The 23711-nt window shown below is 37.5% G+C and overlaps 1 protein-coding gene across 2 annotated transcripts in view; it reads right to left on the bottom strand.

Annotated features, from left to right (window-relative positions):
* Positions 1-2823: 2823 nt before the first annotated feature.
* The window catches only part of GRID2 (glutamate ionotropic receptor delta type subunit 2), a 1432440-nt gene continuing 1411552 nt past the window's right edge, over positions 2824-23711 (bottom strand). For both annotated transcript variants that reach the window (XM_053901394.1, XM_019464250.2), the window contains exons 15-16: positions 7974-8214; positions 2824-5334 (exon numbers count right to left, since the gene is read on the bottom strand). In XM_053901394.1, coding sequence (XP_053757369.1) covers positions 4912-5334; positions 7974-8214 — 664 coding nt within the window. In that variant the 3' untranslated portion in view covers positions 2824-4911. The remainder of the gene's footprint in view (positions 5335-7973; positions 8215-23711) is intronic.

The raw sequence follows: 23711 nt of genomic DNA on the forward strand, positions 1-23711 counted from the left end.
ATTATATGGAAACAAAACAAATGAGAACTACTGAAACAAGAGAAATTTGGAAAATTCAGGTGAGAAAACAAGAGTGCTGCTCCTACAGTCTGTTTCTATCCTCATGGTCAGGTGAATCATTATGTGGTATAATTGTTCTCTGCCTCCTTGGAGCTCTACAAATGGGGCAAAACCTGAAGTTTCTACTCTTCTGGAAGTGTAAGTTGGAGGCTGTCATGGTTGGACATCCTGTAAAACCTTATGTATTCATCGGTTCATAGGTCACACTGTATCCGGTGTCTTAGATGACAGGAAGGGTGGCTAGGGATCTTAGTTGCAGTATAAATGTAAGTTTATAGAAGTTGAGAAGTAGCCTGGATAGGACTCACTGTGTAATCCCTTTGAAGCACACTTAAACACTTAAAAGCTCTCTGCAGGGATAGAAAATGCGTTTTGTGGTCTGTATCATTCTGACATGGACACCAGAGGGTAGGAGTCAGTCTCTGGATGGCATGCGGGTAGGAGATAATTTAATAGTTTGCCTGTAGCTTATGGTAATTTTCACATTTCTGGAAATTTGGCTTCAAAGTCTGGCCTCTTGGGTCTTCTTTGTGGGGATGATCTGAATCTAAGAAGATAGATTCTACTAGCCTATGAGAACTACCAGGATGGATTGCCCCAGTCAATTGGAATGGTCAAAGTCTAAAGAGGACTGTACTGGCTTGGGGTGACTCATTCTGCCACCTCAGAAAGTCTGTATCTTGCATGTTGATGTGGGACAAGGAAAGGAGCTGGGCGGTAGAACACATCCAGACCCATTTTAAGACATATATATTCATGTGAGCCATGTGCAATTGCTTAGCACTGTGGCTTTCACATAACAGGTTTTCAGCAAACGCTAATAGTATTGAATTAAATCTATCAAATATAAGAAAATTTATTTCTAATTTTTCAATGGCAGGTAAGTGGTTTCCACCCAAAGGATCTTATACAGTCCTTCATGAGAGGGCATTTACTAAAATTTGTTGAAATGGTAACTATGGTCATACTTGCTAGCCATTTATTAACATCTGGTCACAAAGACTGGAAACAGGATTTGTTTTTAGAAATAAAACTTCTAGAAGGAAGTCAATTTTTAGTGAGGCCATTGTATTTTATCAATTATCATGAGATGTGTGCATAAGGATAACACGTACGTTTACCTGTACAAAAGTTCTTAGCTCTGCCTTATTTACTATACTTATAATCCAGAATGTGTTTTTCCACTCCAAATTTCTGATTATAAAGTAGTAATAATTTGTTATCCAATTTTGTGGCTTGTAAGGTATTATGTAGGGTAAATGGATCTTCTCATCTTTTTTTTTTTCTTTTTAATTGATGAAGCAAAGTACCATTCAGCAAAGTCTATTTTTAAAAGTATTTATTCAGTTGACAACCAATCCCAAATTAAAAGAGATGAAAAACAACATAATTAAGAAAACAACAAATTGCCTGTAGCTTGATATGTATGAGAGAAGAAAGGAGGTCTTACAATTTTCTAATGTTTCATTGACCCAAAACCTGTGCATAAATTCTGAGGTGGTTGAAAGTGACAACCGGTTCTTTTAGTGATTCACCAAAGGAAAAAAAAAATCAACATCTGAAAAGAATAAAATTATGTGGATATAAGGTATTTGTCTTGTTTTGAAATAGCAAGGTTGTTGTAAGTGGTGTGAACCAAGCAAACAATGGGGTAAATGAAGTACCACTGGACAGAAGCTGGGTCTGGCATGAGTTCAGCCTCAAGCTATGACCTTGGGGAAGTAGCCTGAGGTGTTCACGTTCCCATCTGTAAAAGGAGCAGTGATTCAGGTGCTCTAAGTGGCCCCAGGCAGGAGGGAAAGTTCCTAGAGATTTGCATCCTAGGCTTGGGCAGAGGACTCCTTGGAGGCATTGTCTCTGAGCTGTCCCTGAATTTACAACCCGTGATGACCTGTGGCTATAACTGAAGCATGGCAGAGTTAAATAATAAGACCCAATATTAAGCCTTAGATTTGTCAAACCTTTGGGCAAGTCACAGCTTCTCAGCATCTTATATTGCAAAACCAGAGAGTCTAGCTCTGTATAGTTCCTCATAATCCCAACATCAAAAAAATCACTTTTAATAGAAATTTAGAGCAGCAAAGATTTTGGTCTAATTAGATATGTTTTCAGATATATATTCATTGAGTGAGTTAAATGCTAGACAAAAATATTGTTGTTCAAATGAGGAAAATAACATTGTATTAGAAATAATCTTGGAGTCAATTTTCAAATTAATAGATTCAGCACGATGAATCTTTCCCTAACAGCAAAGCAATTATTAATACATAAATTCTAAGTTTAATAATTACCCTGTCTTTTCTTTCTTTCTCTCTCTCTCTCTTTCTTTCTTTCTCCTTTTTCTCTTCTTTCTTTCTTTCTTTCTTTCTTTCTTTCTTTCTTCTTTTTTTTTCTTTCTTTCTTTCCTTTCATGTGACAAACCATCGCCCTGCTATTATTATAATGGTTACATTGTTTACATGGCCCAGGATAAATCTCTCCCCCAAAAGTGCTCACAGAGACATCACAAATAGAAATATATGTGAAGAAAAACAAACATACTGTCGGTTCAAATTGTCTCAAATAGCAGAAAGGCAGTCTTTTATCGGTTTAGGGCATCACATAGTGTTGTTTCTAGAGAGCCATTCATTTTGGCATAGTACTGGTAGTAAAGCTTAACGTGTTTTATGCTTGAATTAACTCAAGATAAGTGTTTAGAAAACTTCAGGTTGATCTGTGAGAGAGTAGGCATTTTCTAATCTTATAGTTAAGACTTCAATGGTATGAGAGCAAGTTTAGAAAACGTTTTTATTAGACAAATTATTTAGACAAATTATACACAGAAAGCTCTGCCACTCATAACTGAGGCCTCCAAAAAGTGTCTTGTGTATTTGTATAATAGGCAATACATCAAAATAGGCCTATTTTAAATATTGTACATGGTTAACAGTTTGTCGATAGCTAAAATCACTGCAACATCTCGTATGCCCCTATATAGCTTGTTGTAAAGTATTTTTTTGTTTTGTTTTGTTTTCAAATCAGAGTTGGGAATGAGATCATGAACGTTACAAGGGAAAACAAGTTGTGCATGCACTTAGGTACTTGTCACCCTGGAAACAAAATGGTTGTTGCATGATAAGAAATTTTTCTGCCTTACACAGTAGACAATATTTGAAGATTTAGTACAAAAACAGTGACAGTACAAGATGCTCCCCAGAACAGAATTAGCATCAAAATATAATATACCTTAAGAATATACCTTTTAATTTCTCCTAAAGCAAATCACATAGGTTGATTCCTATATCAATCCTAGCTACGGAATGAATTAGATTAAAATAAGTGTATGGCTGCGTAAAAACACAGGATAAGTTCTTGCTTCCTACTTACCACATTTTAATGTAAGGATTACAAACAAAGTTCATTCTATAGTTCTAACAGGTAAGAATGCTACTTTAAAAGGGTTGTGCACAAAGAGGCACTGTTTTTGCTGTCATCCTTCTATACACTTGGCACTAATGTAAAAAATACATAACTCCTCCAAATAGAACTGAATAAAAAGGGGGGTTAAGTCGAGAGCCCGGTCTGGTCATTATATTTTCTTCTTTAGGATAATGTAGGACAGTAATTAAGGCCACATCAATATTTCTTAAGGGCTCCCACCCCTCCCCAACTACAGTTGTATTGATTGGCTTTCTACTTTGGAAGAGGATTTATTAACCTTCGATGATCTACGTTTAAACTCTTATAGAGCTCTATGTGCTGCTGTGGACGTGGTCCAGCTAATAGCATTTTCCATTGAGATAATTAATTAAAAGTAAAATTATCAAGGTTAGCTTTATACACTGCTGAATAACAAATGCAAAACCTATTCAAATGAGTTACATCTAGGAACAAATATTAAATCGCCCTGGATGTTTTAATAACAAAAGTATAAAATATTCTCTGTTGGCAAACAATGCGAGTCAGAATAACATTAAAGCAACCTGCCTTTTCTAACTGAAAAGACCCCCTGCACTATACATAGTTCCTGTATACAATACTGTTTTTTTTTCAAACTAAAGCTTTATTAAATGAATTGCAATAGCAATGGCCGCCCTTTAATATATATACACATTATATAGGTGCATATATATGTATATATATATGAGATACTAATTTATTTAACACAATAGAGGCTTCTGCCATATGATAAAGTGTACTGTACATAAGAAAAAACTTGTAATACTGTACAATCACATAAAGGTCATATGCACTGTTGCAGTGCAAGAGTAGTTTTAACTGTAGTCTTGACTGGCATATTAATGGCTTTTTTTGTAATCCTACAAAATTGCATTCTCATATTATGTGGCCTGAATGGTCTTTAAGTTATTTTATAAACACTGCAGGGGTTGCCTTTGGTCCACAGTTAAAGGACACTCAACAGCAGTGGAGCATTGTATGGATGCAGCAGAAGAATGTAAAAAGACTGAAGTTATTGCAATTATATTTTTAAAAATAGAGAAATGTTACGTAAGAGGCCTTTATGTGAAATTAATCCTGCATATGCTTTTAGTATACTCAGTGCACATTTCCTATACTTGAAGTACAGTATATGAAAAGCGGACTAATAGGATCCTAGTATACTATATTCTGGGGGAACAAGTTGAGTAATGAAAAAAAGTGGAGGGAAATGTACAGAAAGAGAGGACAAAGGAGAAAGAAATAGAAGAGAGAGAAGAGGGAGAAGGTGGCGAGAAAAAACTATAATTGTTACTAATAATCCTGATTTTTCTCGAAAAATAATGTTACATCCATGTTAGTCCCACAATATTACAGTCGCTCCTTGCAAAGGGAGTCCTACAAAAGAAACAGTGAAGAGATTCTGTTTGATGCTCATATGGAGGTGCCTCGGTCTGGATCATTACCCAGATTGAGCCCCAGGGTAGGAGTTGGTTGATAAGGAATAGATGACATTGTTTTTATAGGACTCCTGAAAAAGCCCCCGTTAGGTGCCCTGTGCCTAAAAGGGCCAGTTCGGTGCTCAGGCACGTTGCCAAAAGCGAAACCAGAGGCAGCTTTAGCTGATAGTGTGCGGCTAAGAGTCTGGATCTGCTCTGGGATAAAGGTTGTTGTGGTAATATGAGTGTTCCTGAAATCACTGATTTGCTCCAGTGCTTGTCGTGTTGGCAAAGTGTCAATGTCCAGAGGGGTCAAGTCAATTGACGAGGTGGAAAACTGTTTATGGGGGCTGTCGTCATCTGTGCACAAGCTATTTACACGTCTATGGAGGTGCTCCAGGTCAATTTCCTTGTCATCCTGGAGATGAAGAAAAAGAAGATAAGGTTCTCATCAGTACTAGCTTCCATGGTTAAAAAAAAAAAAAAAAAAAAAAAAAAAAGTTCAGCAAACATGATATGTAATTAACTGAACTTCGGGGTTTATTCATTTAACATATATCTATTGAGCACCTAATATGAGCCAGGCATTGTGCTAGATTCTGGGGGTACAAATATGACTCTGAGATAAGGTTACCTATCATAAATCTTTTTCTTTCATTGGAAGTTCTATAAATGTCACATGCAACTACAAAACTATGGGAACAGTAGATGGGTGATTGCATTCTATAAGATCAGGGACAGACCCAGGCAAAATACAAATAAGAAGTATGGTTTTAACAACTCACTTCCCCACCACACCTCTTCTTTCCACATGCTTCCTCCTTTTTCAGGGTGTCTTATTTCAAGCTGGATTTTTGTTCTTTTCCACTATTCACTCCTAATCTTAACTTTCCTTTCTTGGAGCTAAGTGATACGATATGCTAGTTCAAACTAAAGTGTTAGTGACTGTTAACATGTTATTTCTCTTTAGGCCAGAGAGATGTGAGATTATTTAGAAAGAGCAACATTCAACACAAAAGAATCAATTTCTCGATTCATACCACGCTCAAGCTATCCAGCACCTGAATGAGGCAATATTGTGAGGTCAGTGAGACCTTTTAGAGACATCTTCAAGTCATGAGGTGTGAATGACAGCTTTGGTTTTGGGCCAAGTTTTTGCTAAATGGCCTCTAGATCAAAGATGCTTTGAGCTAACCTAATGGAGTCTTAGTAAGAAGGTACTTAGTAAGAAAAAGGAAGTAAAAATCTCATTATTTCTGATGTTGAAAGCAATTCATAAATCCTTTAGGATTTTCGCTAAAAGTGAGCATTAAAGCCCAATGTTTGAAAAATAAAACTGGCAAGAAAAAAAAATTGTCTTTTATCAGTCATGTTTATAGCCAAGTTCAATAAATTAATTTCGTGAGGGTTTAAAAATACCTATTAATCATAAGAAGAGAAAATATTTGTTCATAGATCTGGATTAGCTGTCATGAGTTAGAATGGAGTATGTATTTTTTTCATTGTGCTATTATAGTGCTCCTCAGTGAAAAATATTTTGATGTGCATCACTGTTTTTCCTTCTCCTTTCTCATTTCAAAATCCAATAAAAATATCTATTAATGCAATATTATCACTGAGACTTTAGAGGGTTGGAGATATAATTTTATGGTTCCCACAGCAACTATAATGTAGTCATCCATCAACAGATATAATAATGCAAAAATTTAATATTATATATAGTAATTCAAAATATAAGGAGCTTGGGGAGTCCTTAATTTCCAGATTTTTGAGAATATGAAATCTCAGCTATAATGTTGCATTAATGTGGTCTTTTGCATTGAATCAATGTCAATAGAGATACCAGAAGCTTATTCCATAAAGAAAACACTACAATAAAACCTGATTAATTTTTAGTTCATATTCCACTAACTGAGAACGTATGATCATTTGGATAGGTAGAAAGCTAAGTTTTATCTTTGGTAAGTCGAGCTTTTCCTTATAAATGGTGCTGATCAATTTTGCCTATAAAGTGGTAGAAAGGAATTCTCAGACTACTTTAGAAAAAAATCTGTTTGAAAGAATACACTAACATGTAAACATTCATATGCAAATCGGAAGTCATTTTTATTTATGCATTAAAGCAGATCTTCTCAGGATTCGCTCTAACCATCAATTAGTCAAAGTCTAGTTACAGAAAGTTTAAAAATGTCCTTTGAAACTATCCAGCAAATCAAACCATGCAGCAAACTCAGGTTATTTTTCATTTCAATTTGTGAAACTTTAGTGAATATAATTTCATTATTTAAAAATTTTTCACCTTTTACATCCAGTGGAAATATGATAAATTAATCAAGCAATTTATTTTAACTTCCTATTTTCTCTGATCATTTATAAATTCCATAATTTTTGATGTAAACAAGGCACATGCCACTTTCAAAGAGATACTGTGTATAACTCTGCAATTATTCTTTCAGATCTCTGAAAAAATTTTAATTTTATTTTATTAAAAATTTAATTCTAGGTGATCCACAAAATGGATTTATTAAGCTTAGAGCCATCAAAGAGCTAAAAACATATGATCATTTCTATAGGTCTATATACAGAGGGAAGGAGTCACTGGTGGTGAAGAGACAAATTACGATTATTTTGCTGTGGCGCTGTATTTCTTACGCTGAATCTTAGAGACACAAGTAATTTACCTATAAGTTCCACAACCTATTGAGATAAAGTGTTAAGCATCTTTGTGAACTGGCCAAGGGAATCACAACCTTTAAGAAAATCACTGAATTAAAGTCTATCTTGAGATTTGGCAGAATGTTAAAGCCTTTCATGGCACATGAAATCGTCAGTCTTTCAAACACTAAGCCTCCTTTTCATTTATCTGGGATGTCCTAAAACAGAAATTGGTATTGGCATCACCACTTTTTATATTTCATAAATTTATTTTCAATATTCAAAGAAAGAAGAAATAAGGACTGCCCCCCAACCCATTACCCTCTCTCTGGTGATTAATCCTGCCTGGAAAGACAACCTGCTTGTTGGCTCAACTTAGTGCTGAAGCTCTCAGTCAAGTACCTCTTTTGATGGGACCCGGGAGCCTTTCCTCTTGTTCCACCACGTCTCCAGCATAGCTATAAAGCAGGAGAGGACAATTCCAGCAGCCAGGATACAAAAAACTCCTGCAAAGCTCTTTATGTCCAGGGCGCCTCCTTTCTGCTTTGTGTCCACTGAGGAATACAGGTCACACTGGCCATTCTTTGGCCACCATTTGTGCTTCAGGATGTCCATGTCACCATTCTGCTGAAGCTCCAGGATCCTTGGGGTAAAGAGCACAGTCATGTGTTACTGCAGACATGGTTATTGCTTTGGTCCACAACACATCCATTTATAACCCCACCTCTAAAGGATGGTGGTTGTCAAGGGGAAATGAATGTATAGAGTAGCCTGCAGAAGGAATGCCAGGACACTGAAAACGTTATTGCTTTGATTTTATAGACCGAGTTGGGCCACAGGCGATCCTCTCTCCCCTCTCTCCCCTCCCTTCCTCTCCCCATCCTTCTTCTTCTTTTTTTGGTTTTATTCTATAAGTCTGAATATTCCCCTCCTGCTTTGTTGCAATGTGTTTTTACAATTACATTTCAGAGGCACTGTTTTTATGTGGTTTCAAGCTGCTGCAGTTCTGTGTCCCTTCCCTACATGCAGAATGACGCTTTGGATCTTAATGCTTTTATGAAGAACGTTTTGCTGCTTAGAGCAAGATGCTGGCATAATGTCGCCTGGCATATGCTACACACAAAGAAATTCAATTAAAAAGTCTTCTATTATTTAACACAGTGTGGGAGAAAGCCTTGGGACAAGTTTGAAGTTGATAAAATACATCATTTTTGGGTTTTCACACAACTGATGTAGTTTCCCTTTCAATGCCAAAGGGGAAAATAATCTTACCTTGGAGAACAAGAAGAAAAGATGACCAGAGGCTTTTAGAAGTAGTTAAATTCAGATAAGAAATACCCTTCTTCGTCTTCTTTCCCCCCCCAGAATCTGGGGCTAGCTGCAAACACTGAGGCTTTTTTTCAAGTGTGATTTTCATAGAGGTTTTATTCTCATTTCCAAATACTCTTGCCTACCTCTGGCCTTTCTCCAACTGTGTCCCCTCTCACAGGGTGAGAACGGTCAGGGCCAAGGCCATGAGCTGGTCGAGCGTGTGTACCGTCCTCACGGTTGCTAGATTTCCCACCCAAACAGTTCAGAGTGCTTCTTCAGGAGCTGGGAAGGTTTGTCCCAATATTTCCTCCTGAGAGCGAATCTCATAGCCACAAGGGTATCATCGGTCTATAGAGTGGTGTTTAGAGAGTGTGGACTGAGTTTGGATGTACAAACTCAGGGTTATATACCTTTGTGTGGGCGATCCTTCACTGTGCAGGACAGAGCTGGAGGTGGAAGAGAGGGGGCCGGGGACCAACTCCCTGGGCCACTGGGTCAGTGTAGTATATATAACTAGCTAGCCACAAACTAGAAATTCAAACCTGGCCTCTAAGGGCCATGGAGGTGTATTTATCAAGGTAAGAGGATTGAACATATTTTATCTAAGCGTTTTTAGCTCAATTTATAATTTTTATATAGTTAGCCTTAGGATATGTGGACCTAAATAGTACTCTTGCCTTGGGTCTTGGTCATTTGGGGAAAGACATCTTAAAACTTTAAAGAGAAAAATGATGTCTGTCTGGAAGGAGTAAATGCTCTTTTGGTGACGCATTGCCTTTTTACTGGTTTCATGTCATCCAGGGGTTTATAAGAATGAGCTAAAAGATAATGGTTGGGGTGGAGTCAACATTCCACTTGAGTCAAACAAGAGTAAAACCAGTCCAAAGGGCTGTGATGGAGACATGGTCTTATCATCCACCTTTGGCTGTTCCCATAGCCTCACCCCCAGCACCCCCAGGTGACACTCCAGGATCGACACTGCTCTGGAGTTTCCTTCACAACCTGGACTTCTCCTTTTTTTTGATACTGATCTGTCTAAAGGTCTGTTGCTTCAGGGTGTTGCTCAAAAAGTGCAGTTAATTTGATTCATTGAATTTACTAAAATGATTGTGAATACTAATGGATTACATTTTCATCCTTATTCTTCCCTCTTTTCAGAGTCATTTGTATTTTCCAGACTCTACAAGTGTGTTCTGTGGGACACTAGTACCTAGAGGGGTTTCTGCAAGAAAAGGGTTCTGTGGTCACTAACTTTGAGAAACACCCTCTCAGCAACTTACAGAGAAGTCAGTCTATTAAAGGTTCTAGGAAGACCCGTAGAAAATAAAACTTGAATGATTTTGTTTAACTTAGCATTTCCCATAGTTCTCTGACTTTCCTTCTTTTTTTCCTCATTGTTTTCTTCCCTAATAATATATATTAATAATTTGTGGAGCTAGAGTTTTACGGAATACACTTGAGAAACAGTGCTTTCACCCAAAGAAACAACTACTCGTGGGAACTGGTAGCATGGTGTGAGGTATCACACACATCTGTAATCACAGCATCAAATTCGCTTGCTTGGCCTATCCACAAATACATTCAAATAATGTTGGCAAACCCATTAGCTATTTGCCTACCTAAAGATGCTAGGTAGTCAGACACCATTGAATACTTTGAGGGAAAAATTTAGTCATCTCTAAAAAAACATATTCTTAAATTTGACATTAGAGGTATCTGTAGATACCTTCCTATTCATCTATCTGTTCAGTAAGTATTTAAAGAATGATCTCACACCAGGTATTTCTTTGGGTCAAAATTTATATTAAACCACAACTGCACATTCAGCCAGAATGGCCTGAGCAACATTGTGATATTGTTTCTTTTCAATGCCCTCAATTCATGTTAATTTATCTTTTCATGCAGTCACATGTTCATTCGGGAACCAATGATTGCCTACTCTTTCTCCTCAGTGGTATCGTTATCACAATGTGTCCTTATTATTTTCACACCTGAAAAATAATTTGGTTTTAAACATAATCATTGAAGTATACACGAAGTATACTCTATGACACCCATTTTGATGCTAATGGGGCAAAAGGCCTTAAATCCAAAGAATATGTTTAATTATAGAACTTTTAGGTTCAGCAAGCTGGGTGGTAGGAATTACTGTGGGAAAAGAGTGAGCAGACTCCTCTACTTGCCTTCAAGGATGATCACACCACAAAGATCTCTTTATCTGGTTGATACCAGGAAGCACAGGTAACTGAGGCATTTCATGGACACCCCGTTTTGGGGGATAGACAGAACGACTGGACAATAGGACCCCTCAGTTAAGCCCACAACAGATTCTAGGAATATAGGCTGGCATGGAATAGAAATGTTGGGAAGGAAGGAAAGTGTTTTCTAAGCTCAGGGTTCTGCCATAAATTCTTGCTACATAATCTGATGCTCCTGGAAATTCCATTAGAAAAGTGTAACTATACCTTTCTTTTTGTTATTTAACAAAAGCCCATTTGAGGATTAAAGAAAGTTTAGCAAAATCTAATGCATTGCCTTAAAGACAAATTGGATGAGCCCTTTAATAAATGAGGAATATATATATATATATATATATATATATTTCAAAGGCACTGGCATCTTTAAATGAAACTTGAATCACACATAAAGGAAAGTTTTGTATTTAATTATAATTAGCATTGATGTGTGTGTGTGTGTGTGTGTATGGGTGTGTATAACAATGCAAGAATCTAGCTGCACAATCCTTAACATGTTCAGATCTTTAGTCCCACGGAATAATTGTTTTTGTTGTATTTGTAATTTCCACAAGATGGCAGTCTTTGCTCACAGACAGCAATGTGTTCTTGTCATTCTAGTTAATTGGTGGGTTTGAAAGGTGTCAAGTATAAACTTAAACTATTAGAAAGAAAGTTGGATAATAGACCATGATGAACAACTGGATAAGTAAAACCTCTTCTTGGAGTGTAGTCCAAAAAATTCCTGCCATTTTTACCCCAGAGTGATGAGAGCAGTACTTCGCACTTTTGAGAGTTGTTATGGTGAAAACTCATGAAGCCATAAACAAAAGCATCTTGCTTGTTGTTTGGCACTTAGTAGGCTACCACAACTCAAATGCTAGAATTATTATTATCCGCATGCGTGACAGCCATTCTTTCTTTGGACCTGTTCCGGTACATATTTCTTAATGGAGAGTTATATTCCCAGATGAATCAATGAATGATTGATTCACTGACAAGAACATTGCATTCCTTTCTTTTGTCCAAAAGTATTAAAACATTTGTCATCCCCTTGAACAGAAAAATTTTAGCAGTCCATAAAACCGAGCTTCAACTTGAAAATGGTTAATAGATCAATTCTGCATGCACTGAGTTCTTTATTGGTATAAATGAGCAAATTTCAGGAGACGTGAGTGGGGAAGCAGAAGATTCTTCTTTCATATTCAAATAAAAATATTCAACAAATTCGAGGTGTTCATCTTGAAAAGCTTTTTACTTACTTTGAAGATACAACAGCCTCATTTGTGTGTGAGAATTACACTAATTATTGATCACTTACAATTCTTAATCACTGCTCTAGAAACTGATTTTCAAATTATTTATAATGAAACAGGTTGCTGAAAGATGAATGCAAATTTCTGATCCCACGTAAGTAGCTTTGATTTTGCCTTTGAATACCATAGCAGTCTGTGGATTCCTTTCTAATTTTCTTACCCGTGGGTAAATTCCTGCTGAGCTGTAAAAAGATACTGGTTATCTGAGAAAAAGGACACCTGACTTTTCAGTTGTTTCTGCTGGGAACAAATTTAGAGGTAATCAGAGAGTTTAAAAAATTAAGTGCAGGAATTTTGATTTCAGGCCATATGTGTAGGAACTCCTCCTGTGATTCTTTTTGCAATTAGAATTTTCTCCCTACATTCATAGATGCATAAACTACTAGAACAGAAGTGAGAGAGGACATCATCTATTCTCTTCACTTCCCCCTCCACTCATTCTATGGAGGAGAAACCGAGTCAAATAGAACAACAATTCCCCCAAATTATCACACTCAACACACAAAAAAACAATTTATATAGCACACTGGAGTAGCCTGAGATGAAAGGTAGGGGGACATGCCTTGTCTGTTTTGAGGGCTGAAGGGATCAATATTTTAGCAATATTCTAGTACATCATCTAAGATACACCAATTGGGAAGCACTGTTGTAGAGATGGGATGACTTTTTTTTGTGACTAACATAGAGTAAATTGTTGAGTTAGGGCTACAATTCAGGTCTGTCTTCCAGCACATTTCCCCCTATACAGCCTCTGATATGTAACTATTTAGAGAAGAATGCTGTCAGTTTCAGAGATTTGTTAGACCTTAAGTAAAATTGTCACCAATAGGTTTCTTCTAAACCTATTGAAAATGTAGCTTTTCTCCAGAACTTCATCGATCTTCCTCGGGAGGAGTAGGCCTGCTGAGCAGTGGGAACAAAACTAAAATTAGCTCAATATGATTTAAAATTTAATCTGATCTAATAAGTTAACATGACTCTAGCTTTAGCTCAATTTACTTGAGAGAATTACTCAATCCTTCCATTTCCTCCCCTTTTCCTTGCTTTTTTCCAAGATGGCATCAGGGTTTTTAAAGAATGACATTATAACCCTTACATTGGAGGCTTGGGAGGAGGGAGCTGCTGGCTTCTTGCTGGTCCTTGGCTTTGCTCTGGCAGCAATCATTTTAGGTATGATGGGCCTGGGTTCAGTCCTTAGATATGAACTGGTGACTACTGGTGAAGCGGGCAGAGGCTTTAAGTCCGCCAATGTTGGCTAACGTCTTTCTCAGTTCCTTTAAGGCATGTGGGCTCCTCTCTGCTGACTCAGCCTCTGGGGTGCTATACACCTTTCTCAGCTTCTGCCATTTTGTTCATGCGGCCCCTAACTATTCTTTAGCTTTCAGATAGCACTGTGGGGTCATCTTGTCACTTCACTGTGGAGGGCTCCAAAGGTGCTGCATGTGCTGTAACTCAGCATTCACACCACATGGGAGCAAGAGAGGCCTGGGAATAAAGACCTAACCCTTGTTTTTTCCTGACCGCAGCTCTGGCTTTTCCCACCACCCGAGGTCTCCTCTGTTGGTGAAGAGCTTGGTAGGCCCCATGACTCCTGTCAGAGATCCTAAGGTAAGGAACCCTCTACCCTCTGTGGGCATGCATTCCGGTCCAGCTACCGCCCCTTCACCTGCCCATCTCCTGCCCCCTGCCCCGTGCTGGAAACCTCTGGCCAGAGGAGGTATAGCTTTCCTTTTCTCTTCTGGATATCCCTCTTATACCCAGGGTCTTCAGACTTCTTGGCCTGTCATAGTGGAAGGGAATTGAAGCTACATAATGACAGAAAATCTATGATCTGAGACCTCCAGCTGGCATTTCTTCAATCTGAAGTGTTGAGGCAACGTGACACTAGAAATTGGTGAGGGTGAAAAACATCATTTTAATATCTTAAAAACATCGATCTGATCTGTTTGTTATATGGTTATGCGCTGTATGTAACCAAAATTTAAAAAAGATATGTAGGATAGAGTCTCATTACTTATTAATGTTTAATGTCACTTAACACTGAGAAAGAAATTTGGGAATAACTGAACAGAAGTATTTTTGACACTGAGTGGATCTATTTTGGCCCAGAATACCCACATTATTAAATTCATTTGCTGGGTTCTCACGAAAATGTCTCTCCATGGTTACTGAGAAAGAATTAATAATAGCATGCACACGATTTTCAGAAAAATGTCAGCTCAATGGGTTTTCCTTCATTTGTCCTTTCTTTCATTCTGGGCTGAAGAAATGCTGGTAAACTTGGATTGAAGCAAAAGCACTTCTCAAAGATTCAGGTTTAGTATTCAATTAAGTGTAGTGGTGCTCTGACTGGCATATCCAATACCAGTCTTTGAACATCAGAGTTGTGAAAACGAATTTTATCAACTTCCTGCGAACTGGGCATCAGTCGTTTTTTATTTTCTTAAGCAAAATGTCTTAATGTCTGGTTAGTAGCATTAGATACAACAGATATTTCTTGATAACATGTAATACCTCAGTAATACCAAATAACTGAAGGCAGACTATTAGAAGCTATTTCCTTTGTTTAAATTGGACTTTTAACTAATTCTTTCAGTTAGTTGAGCCAGACGCCGTTGTTTCGATCTGGTCCACTAACATCATCTACCATCTCACATAGATGAATATGGCACTTCAAATAAGCTTATAAGTATCATTCTTTAGGCCAGAGGACCTTTTTATAAAGGTTTAGGCAATAACAAACCTTTTTGTTAAGGGCCAGACACTGTTGCAACCATGTGACTCTGCCTTTATAGTTACCAAAACAGGCCTGAGCCAGATTTGGCCTGTTGGCTGTAGTTGCTGATCTGTTGTGGAGCCCCGTAGCAAATAACTCTATGAAGTCAACAAATTTCCATTTCATTGACAAAGATATTGAAGTTCAGAGGGCTTAAATGACTTGGCCAAAGTCACATCATGAGAAAGCATCAGAGTCTGTTTTAAAACCAAAGATTTTGACTGTCATCCCAGTGCTTTTGACCATGTATTAATAATATATAATAATTAATATGTAGTCATGCCTGTTGTTAATATGTGTGTGCCTTTAAATGAGTACAGAGATGAATTTGAGGTAATACTCTATATTCATGATGGCACTATAATAGTTCAAGTGAGTTTTGGATTTCCTTGGTTTTCTGACTATCCTGGAATAGACATCTGGAACCTATACCCCAAGACTGGGACCACCCATGTTACAAATGAATGACTGCCTTGATTATTTGAGATCAGGTTGCATTTGTCTTCTGAGGTCTGTATTTGCTGAATCGTTTTCTAGGCAATGGAGGCTTTATCTTCAGATCAAAGGGAGGTGAACAAATATTATACTAAGAGAATTTCAGGCCGTGACTATGATTTACTGAGAATGGGTAACACAATAGATTGAAGCAGAAAAGGCGGGGTTTCTTTTAATCAAAATATATAAAAATGGTTTCTAACAACCTGTGACTAGAAGTACTATAAACTAACGAGAAGTTTTTCAGGGTTGGTAGAAATTACTATGGACGACTTATGGGCATGACAGCATGTTGGTACTGGAAGGGGTCTGGGAGATGAGATCATATTTGATTCCTGCTTAGTGATGTGGAGTGACCTGCCTGGCTCCCCACCACAGGGCACAACCAACAGACCTGGACTTAATTATACATTCAGTTATTATTGAGGACTGCTGTATGTCATAGACCTGCATGAAAAAGACGAGTTTCCTGCATGGCTTCAAACCTGGTCTCTCACTTTCAAATTTAAAGAAAAGATAATTCAGTAACATCTTTAATTGGTCACATCTGCTTTTCTTATTAAGAAAACAGTGTCCATCCTTATGTAGTAAGTAATGTCTTCTTAAGGCACCCATTTTTTCTGTGTAGGGGAAATAAGCTGTAAACTTTCTCCAATCTATTTTCCACAGGAATAGCAATAGTAAAGGCATGTATAATGCTGCAAAGTTCATGAAGCACTTATCAAAAACATTACATATCATGTGATTTACTGCTTAAAATAATTTCGTGAGGGAGGAATTATATTGATTGATTGATTTGATGACTGATTGATCACACCCCTCTCCTTATTCCTATAAGAGGCTTAAGAGGGCTGATGTTATTAAATTCTCATTTTAAAGCTGAGGAGATTGAGGCTAAGAGGTGAAGTGAAATTTCCCAAGGTCACAAGGCTGGTGATTGATCTGGCCAGCTCTCAAACCAGGTCTTTTGGCTTCTGCTCTTTTTTTTTTTTTTTTTTTAATACATTGTCAAGATCTTTATTATCCTCCACAAAACCCCCCATGATAATGGAAGCTGCCTCCTTATTTCCCGCTGCTTTATTAACTGAGGATTTGATGACTCAAGTTCCTTGGCTAACACATATTCCATTGTATCCATTTACAAACATTACACTTTGTGTTACACATCCTGATGTCTCCAGAGAGCCACATGAATATCGCATGAGTTCATTAATCTCTGTGCGATTAGAATAAACGTCAGATGAATTCATTCTCATGAGGCACTCAGGGGACTTTGCCAATGTTATCAAAACAAGGCAGTGTGTTCAAAATAAGGAAGTGGTGTTTCAAAACCTTATCCTTACTCAGTGTATGTCAACCTATTGTGAAGTTTCAATCTATGTGATGCAAACTTCCATAGTTATCCTAATGAAAATTTTCCTTAGTGTTTAAACAGTAGCCCATAAAAGGTAAATATTTATTTATTAGATAACACTTCACTATTTTGAAAAATGTGTGACACTTAAAACAATTTTTATGTTCCAATGTTGATGACATTTTTGTCGGCTCTAAGAATCGTCATACTTTACAGATATGTCATTCTTTGAAGATGAACCTGAAAGCTGCAGTGAGTGGTACCCAATCAGATCAGTCCTTCTAGCTTAGAGTCAGCCTCTTGCACCACAGTCTCGCTTTGCCTCAGGGGGCAAAATCAACCTCTTTCACAGAGAAGCAATTGCTTGAAAAATCAAATTAGCAACATGATGGATCTCAAGACTTTGGTGACTAGTGAACTTTAATTATTATATATTTTATGTGTTTATGCTGGCAGTAAAAGTCAAGCACTCATTATAGAAATGGCAGACATGATCTTTCATAAAATGAGTGCTGGGCAGCAAATGAATAGATAATCAGGATAATGAAGGCAAGCCAGAAAGATGCTGGAGAGTTGAAAAGACCCTGACAATGGCTCCCACTGAGATGGAGGGCATAATTGCAATTGGAAAGAGAACACTTTTGGTGATCTTTAAAAATGTCAGCTTCATCCTTAAGCTCAGTGTGATATTTGGGTTATAGGGTAAAGGGGAAAAATTCTTTCACTCTGCAGTGAGAAACTGGCAGTGACCATCTGGGCTTACAGTCACCCTTCAAACAATACAAGATCTTCTCGTGCAGACCTTTCAAATGCATGTTTATGAAAAAGGGTCATAAAGTCAAACTTACTTCGCTTAGCATGTTATACGCATTTTGTGATTTTAATATCTTTGAGTCTGACAACTAAACCTTAAAATAAGTGGGATCTTGAAGTGTGTACTATGTGTAAATGGATAATGATTGTGATATGTATCTTTGGCACAGCGTTAGGAGACAGAAGATTATGGAGAAGGAAACTTTTGAATGCAAATATGTTCTCATGAACATCCGCATAAACACTGAAGTTTTCATAAGTTGACTAACAGTTTAAATATGTGGAAGGAATTTATTATTTCTAAAAGCTGCTACAGTAGTAGGTACTTCACAATGAGAATTCTTTCATAATGCAAACATCTTCTAGATTAGAGGATGTATATTGATACATGTTTTAAAAAAACCCTCCAGGTATACTTATACCAAAGATGGTGGACAAATTCGGTGTAATTAATTAAAATTCTCAGGCAAGAGTTAGATCATTTGATAATAGTACAATTTTATGAAAACAATTTTACTTTGCTTAACCCATATTTTCATAGATGGTCAGTGTAAAGTACTTTAAAAGTTATATTCTAACTTTTTAGGTATATTGCATTATATTTAATATTATTCCAGTTCTGCTGGAAAAGTGTTTCAAAAAATTTCTGAGGTACAGATTGAGAGAGAGAGAGAGAGAGAGAGAGAGAGAGAGAACTCCAAGCAGACTCTGCCCTGTCAGTGCAGAGCCTGATGCGGGACTCGAACTTAAGATCCATGAGATCATGACCTGAACCAAAGTCAGATACTTAACTGACCGAACCCCTAAGGTGCCCCTCAAATTTTTTAATATAGATGGTAACATAACGTAAACTTTCCTTGAAGTGACTAGAATCATTCAAAAACAGAGTTTCATTTTAGACATTTTAAAAAGTGAATTCAACTTTCTAACTTCTTTCTATTATGAATCTGAACATGCTATGTTTCTCTCTTAAATTTTTTTTTTAACATTTGCATTCGTTTTTGAGAGGCAGAGCATGAGCAGGTGAGGGGTCAAGAAAGAGGCAGAGCCCAACGTGGGGCTCGAACCCACCAGCTGTGAGATCACGACCTAAGCCTAAGTCAGATGCTTAACCGACTGAGCCACCCAGGCGCCCCTGAACAAGCTATGTTTCTATAAATGGGGGGAAAAACCCAAATGGTCTCTTGGACGATTATCTGCAATTACGTTACTGTGTAATTCTACTGCAGTGTGATGATGTGTTCTGCCAGGGGCTGTGCAATGAAAGGCTCAAAGGGTCACCAAACCTTAGATTTGGAACGATGGACAGTTTAGGAAAGCTTTTTGGTGTAAGTGTTGTCATAGTTGCCTCCTAATGAAACTGACCTTCTGGATTCTTGGTTTTAGACTTGTAGCCTCAGCACTGTGTGAACTAAATGTGGTTTAGGCCACCCAGGCTGCAGTACCGTGTTATAGCAGCCCGAGCTGATGGATATACACGGACCGCAAAATACAGAGCACAGCAGCAAGTGTCATGGTTTGCGTATAGCTGTCATTTAGGAGTCATTTTCCTGTTCAGTACTTTTCCAAACCTGGAATGTCTCTTCTGAATGTCTTCTTTCTCCCTCTGGATCATGTTTGGGATAGAACTGGTCTCAGACTCAGAACCTGCAGAATTTATGCTTCTTCTCTTCCTTACCAGTATTTAGGATGTTCTTAAAAACTAGGATGCATACAAATATAACATCTTTCTTTTTAGGATGTCACTTTATAATTTGCAAAGCATTTTACTGTCATTGTCTTGTTTTTATTACACAGTCCACAAATTAAACCAAGAATCCTTTACTTTATCATTTACTTTAATAAGCAAAGTCTTCATTTATAAACTTCATTAATTTAACTCCTGTCATGTGAAATTTCTATAGTTGGGATGTTACAGCCATATAAAAATTTTTTCTAATAAAAATTAATTATGCAAACGAGAATGTGGGAGAGATGTTTAAACTACTTAAGAAATGAAATTGTTTCCAAGCACTTCACATATGAAAACCTGATACAATAACCTACTTGAAGTAAACTGATTACGAGTCATTATTTAACACAAGATCTCCAATGCTAATAGTTAGCACTGGATTATGAATGCTAATAGTTAGCTTTAGTTTCATTGGTAGGACCCAATCTTCATTAAAAGTGTAATATTGTCAGATGCGTAGCATTCGTCTTTAGGCTAATACCAAACACCCACTCTTTGGGCATATGTTAATAAGTAGCAACATAAAGTTTAAATAGAGTACCTGGATTCCTTAAGTAGTTAAAAGAATAGGTCTCACTTGGCAATGAAATATTGGGTGTCTTTTTTTTTTTTTTTTTATGGGGCAGCAAACTGAGGTACTCTGACATAAATGGTTATTTATAAAAAATGACATAATGTGGTATAAAGTAGCAGTGAGACTTATCTAATTCCATGCAGAAAAGATAATTGATGTGTTACTGCTGTACTTCACAATTTAGTTTTCCCACGCATGGGAGATATGCTGGGAATTAGTCTACTCCATCTTCTTAATGAGACTTATCTATTACTTCAGATAATGTATCTATTTTCTTCAACCAGCAGGACTAACTGCTTACTGGAGTGAAGTTTTCAACAATTATTAGAAAGGAACTTTACCAACAGACATAAAGGGGAATAGTTTATCTTTCCATGTATCTATGTGTTGAGATAAAATGAACTGGTAGGGCCATGCTGCTGTTATGAAAGGGATGTTGACTCCCATAGTTCCTGTGCAAGCTCATGCAAGCTGCTTGCTATTTTCTATGATAATAGCAAGCGCTATATGCACGGCAATGTTTACTTACTTGATGATATGGTGGGAGGCTTCAATAACTCGAGAAAAGGCTTGATAAAAATTGAGTGTCATTCAGCCCTGATAACAATTGTCAGAGGGACTGCGTGGCTAGTTTCTTTATTCAGAAATAGATCTGATGATACCGTATACGTTTATGTACCAAACGGAGGCATTTGCAAAGCCTGCTATTTCTCTGCTTTACCCCAAACCTCACATAATCAGCATTTCAAATCTGTTCCAAATCTTGATAAATTAGAAATACAAGCAATCTAGCTAAGTGATCAGATATAGTTATAAGAGCCTTGATGAATAATTGTAGAAGTGCAATTTGCCCATGTTTAGATAGCCAGTTATATTTTTCAGTAACTGAATTGTTCAAAATGCTGGTAAACTATGAAGAATCATTACCTTGTATACAGTGGTAAAAAATAGTGGGCACTGTGCTCTATTTGTTTCTAGGTGAGTAAAAAAGGATGAACCCTCTAATAAAAGTAGCATTGAAGTAAAACTCAAGTTTTACTTGAGTTGCTTCCAGTAATGGCATATTCCATACACAATAATTAGGCACACTACCTTAGCAATAAGGGTAATGTAAGAAATAGATCCGCCTTATAGCAAGAGTAACATTCCCCATGTTCGCTTACTTTCTAGAAGAGACTACACTCTAGGACACTATAGTGAATGTGCTTTGAAGTGATATTCCTTTAGTTGTAATGAAAAAAAAAGGACTTATGCTCTTATCCAGTTCTTGCAGTGCGGCATGACCTGCAACATGAATCAGAGGAAATTAAAATATAAGAATTGCTTCTAGATTCTTTGTCATGTTAAGCATCAAATTATTTCTCAGTGAGTCTCAATGATGGTCTACAGAGCTCTGGAGATCCCCAGGATATTTCATATGCAAGAATTGGTCTGGGGTACCTGGTTCAGTCGGTTAAGCGTCCACCTTTGGTTCAGGTCATGATCTCACGGCTCGTGAGTTCAAGCCACGCATCAGGCTCTGTGCTGACAGCTCTGGGCCTGGAGCCTGCTTTGGATTCTGTGTCTGTGTCTGTCTCTACTTCTCCCCTGCTCATACTGTCTCTGTCTCTTTCTCAAAAATAAACATTAAAAAATTAAAAAAAAAAAAAAGAATTGATCTAAGACATATGAACAGGATATGCTGGAACTGGGGTGAACATCTCTGGTGGGGTGTGCAACAAAAAAGACAGAGGGTGGTATTGCGTAATGTCAATAATCACAGCCTGAGAACACTGGACAGAGTTCCTAAGTTTCTGAATTTTTTAACTTTTTAACATTTGGATTCCATTTTCCTTTAGTTCTAGGCAGTGGATGCCTGGAGCCATGCAGCTGGGAAACATGGCAAACAAGGTCAATAGAGGTCATATCTAGTAATTGATGACAGGGCCACTTAAATCCTAGCAGCCCCTACTGAGAATCAAAGGCAACTATTCGGTTTCTCTTCCATCATCTTCTCTTAGCCTATGTTACTCTTACCACTTTCACTTATTATAAATCAAGATATGGTCCATATAGGAAATTAAGGACACAAAGGGTCAAAGGCACAACCCCAACATCTTAGGTGTTTTAGTGAGCAAAATATAGATGATGTGAATTCTACTTATTCACAAAACATTTGCAAGTATGTGGGTGGATGGAAGGCATTGACATAATAAATGATGATCAAAGAGAAGTCAAAGAATGACGGTGAGGTACAGATAAGGGGAAATAGTTTAAGGATTGAGGTTTTTGGAAGGGGAGAGTATAGCAGTTAAGAATGTGAATATAGAGTTAGACAAACTTGGGTGGAATCCTCATGTCATTACTTCCTGAGTCTGTACTGACAAAGTAACATGACGCTCTGAGCTTCATTTTTTTCTAATCCATGAAATGGGATCATACCGATCTTCAATTGTAGCGTGCATTCAAAGAGCTCAGCATGATATCTGACTTATATGAGGTTCTCAGTACCAGGTAGCTATTATAATCATTATAAAGATTAATGTGGTGCATCCATGATGAGACGGTAAAGTCCATTTGCGTACAGGTTTCCAATTTCTCTTTTCAGAACTAAATACGGACATAGACATGGGCTAAGTCCAAACCCATAATGCTGCCTAAGGGAAAATGTCCATTCGGATAGTTTAGCCAAGAAAATAGAGTGTTAGACTGTGGAGTATTGAGACTGTGGTGGTGGTGGGGAAGCAGGCATCTGTGAAAAGCCTAGGAAAACATCATGAAGCTTTTAGGAGGCCATGCCAGGGGCCAGAAGCCTTATGAAAATAGCAGAACAGCCTCAATTTCAGTGTCATCATTTACTATTTTCTTAACCATGACCTCTCACTGACCTGGATTTAGTTTGAGGGACAGAATACGATTTGGGGTGAGGACACTACATTCAATAGAGCTAGCTCCTTCTCCAGATTTCTTGTCAAGTTGAGACTGAGAAGGCCACCGAAGGACCTGTCACTGTACAGCAAATTCACAGCTGCCCAGGAAGCAACACAGTCAATCACTGTCTTTCCCATGAAGGCTGCAATCAATAATGCCACAGGAGCATTTCCCCCCGAGAACCAATAACTGCCTGGAACTGTGGGAGCCCCATTACAACCCTGAGAATGTGATGTGGAAAAATGAGACAAATAAAATAGTTTGCTCACCAAAAAGAAAAATGCAAGAAAAGCAACACCAACATAAGTTTAATTATGAAGTCTTATTCTCACCGTAGGGGAGTTCCTATGTTCAGAACCAGCCACAGATCAAACAAGAGCACAATGGGTAGATTTGTTGTTATTTATGAGATTCTGACTCCTAGACATTTCACGAGATCAAATTTTAAATTTTGTATTAGGCAGAGGAAACAAGGTTGTCAGCTGGTACCCAGAATTTACCTTCGTTGATTTTGTTACGAATAACATTAAAAATTTTCTTTTACTGATACTATCAGTGCATTTTCAATTATATGAGCTTTTGGGGACTTGAGAATGACCTGAACTCAGGTATAAACTGGACTTGG

The sequence above is a fragment of the Panthera pardus genome, unplaced genomic scaffold (genome assembly GCF_024362965.1).
Source record: "Panthera pardus isolate Hobbes unplaced genomic scaffold, ASM2436296v1 HiC_scaffold_13, whole genome shotgun sequence".
Classification (NCBI taxonomy): domain Eukaryota; kingdom Metazoa; phylum Chordata; class Mammalia; order Carnivora; family Felidae; genus Panthera; species Panthera pardus.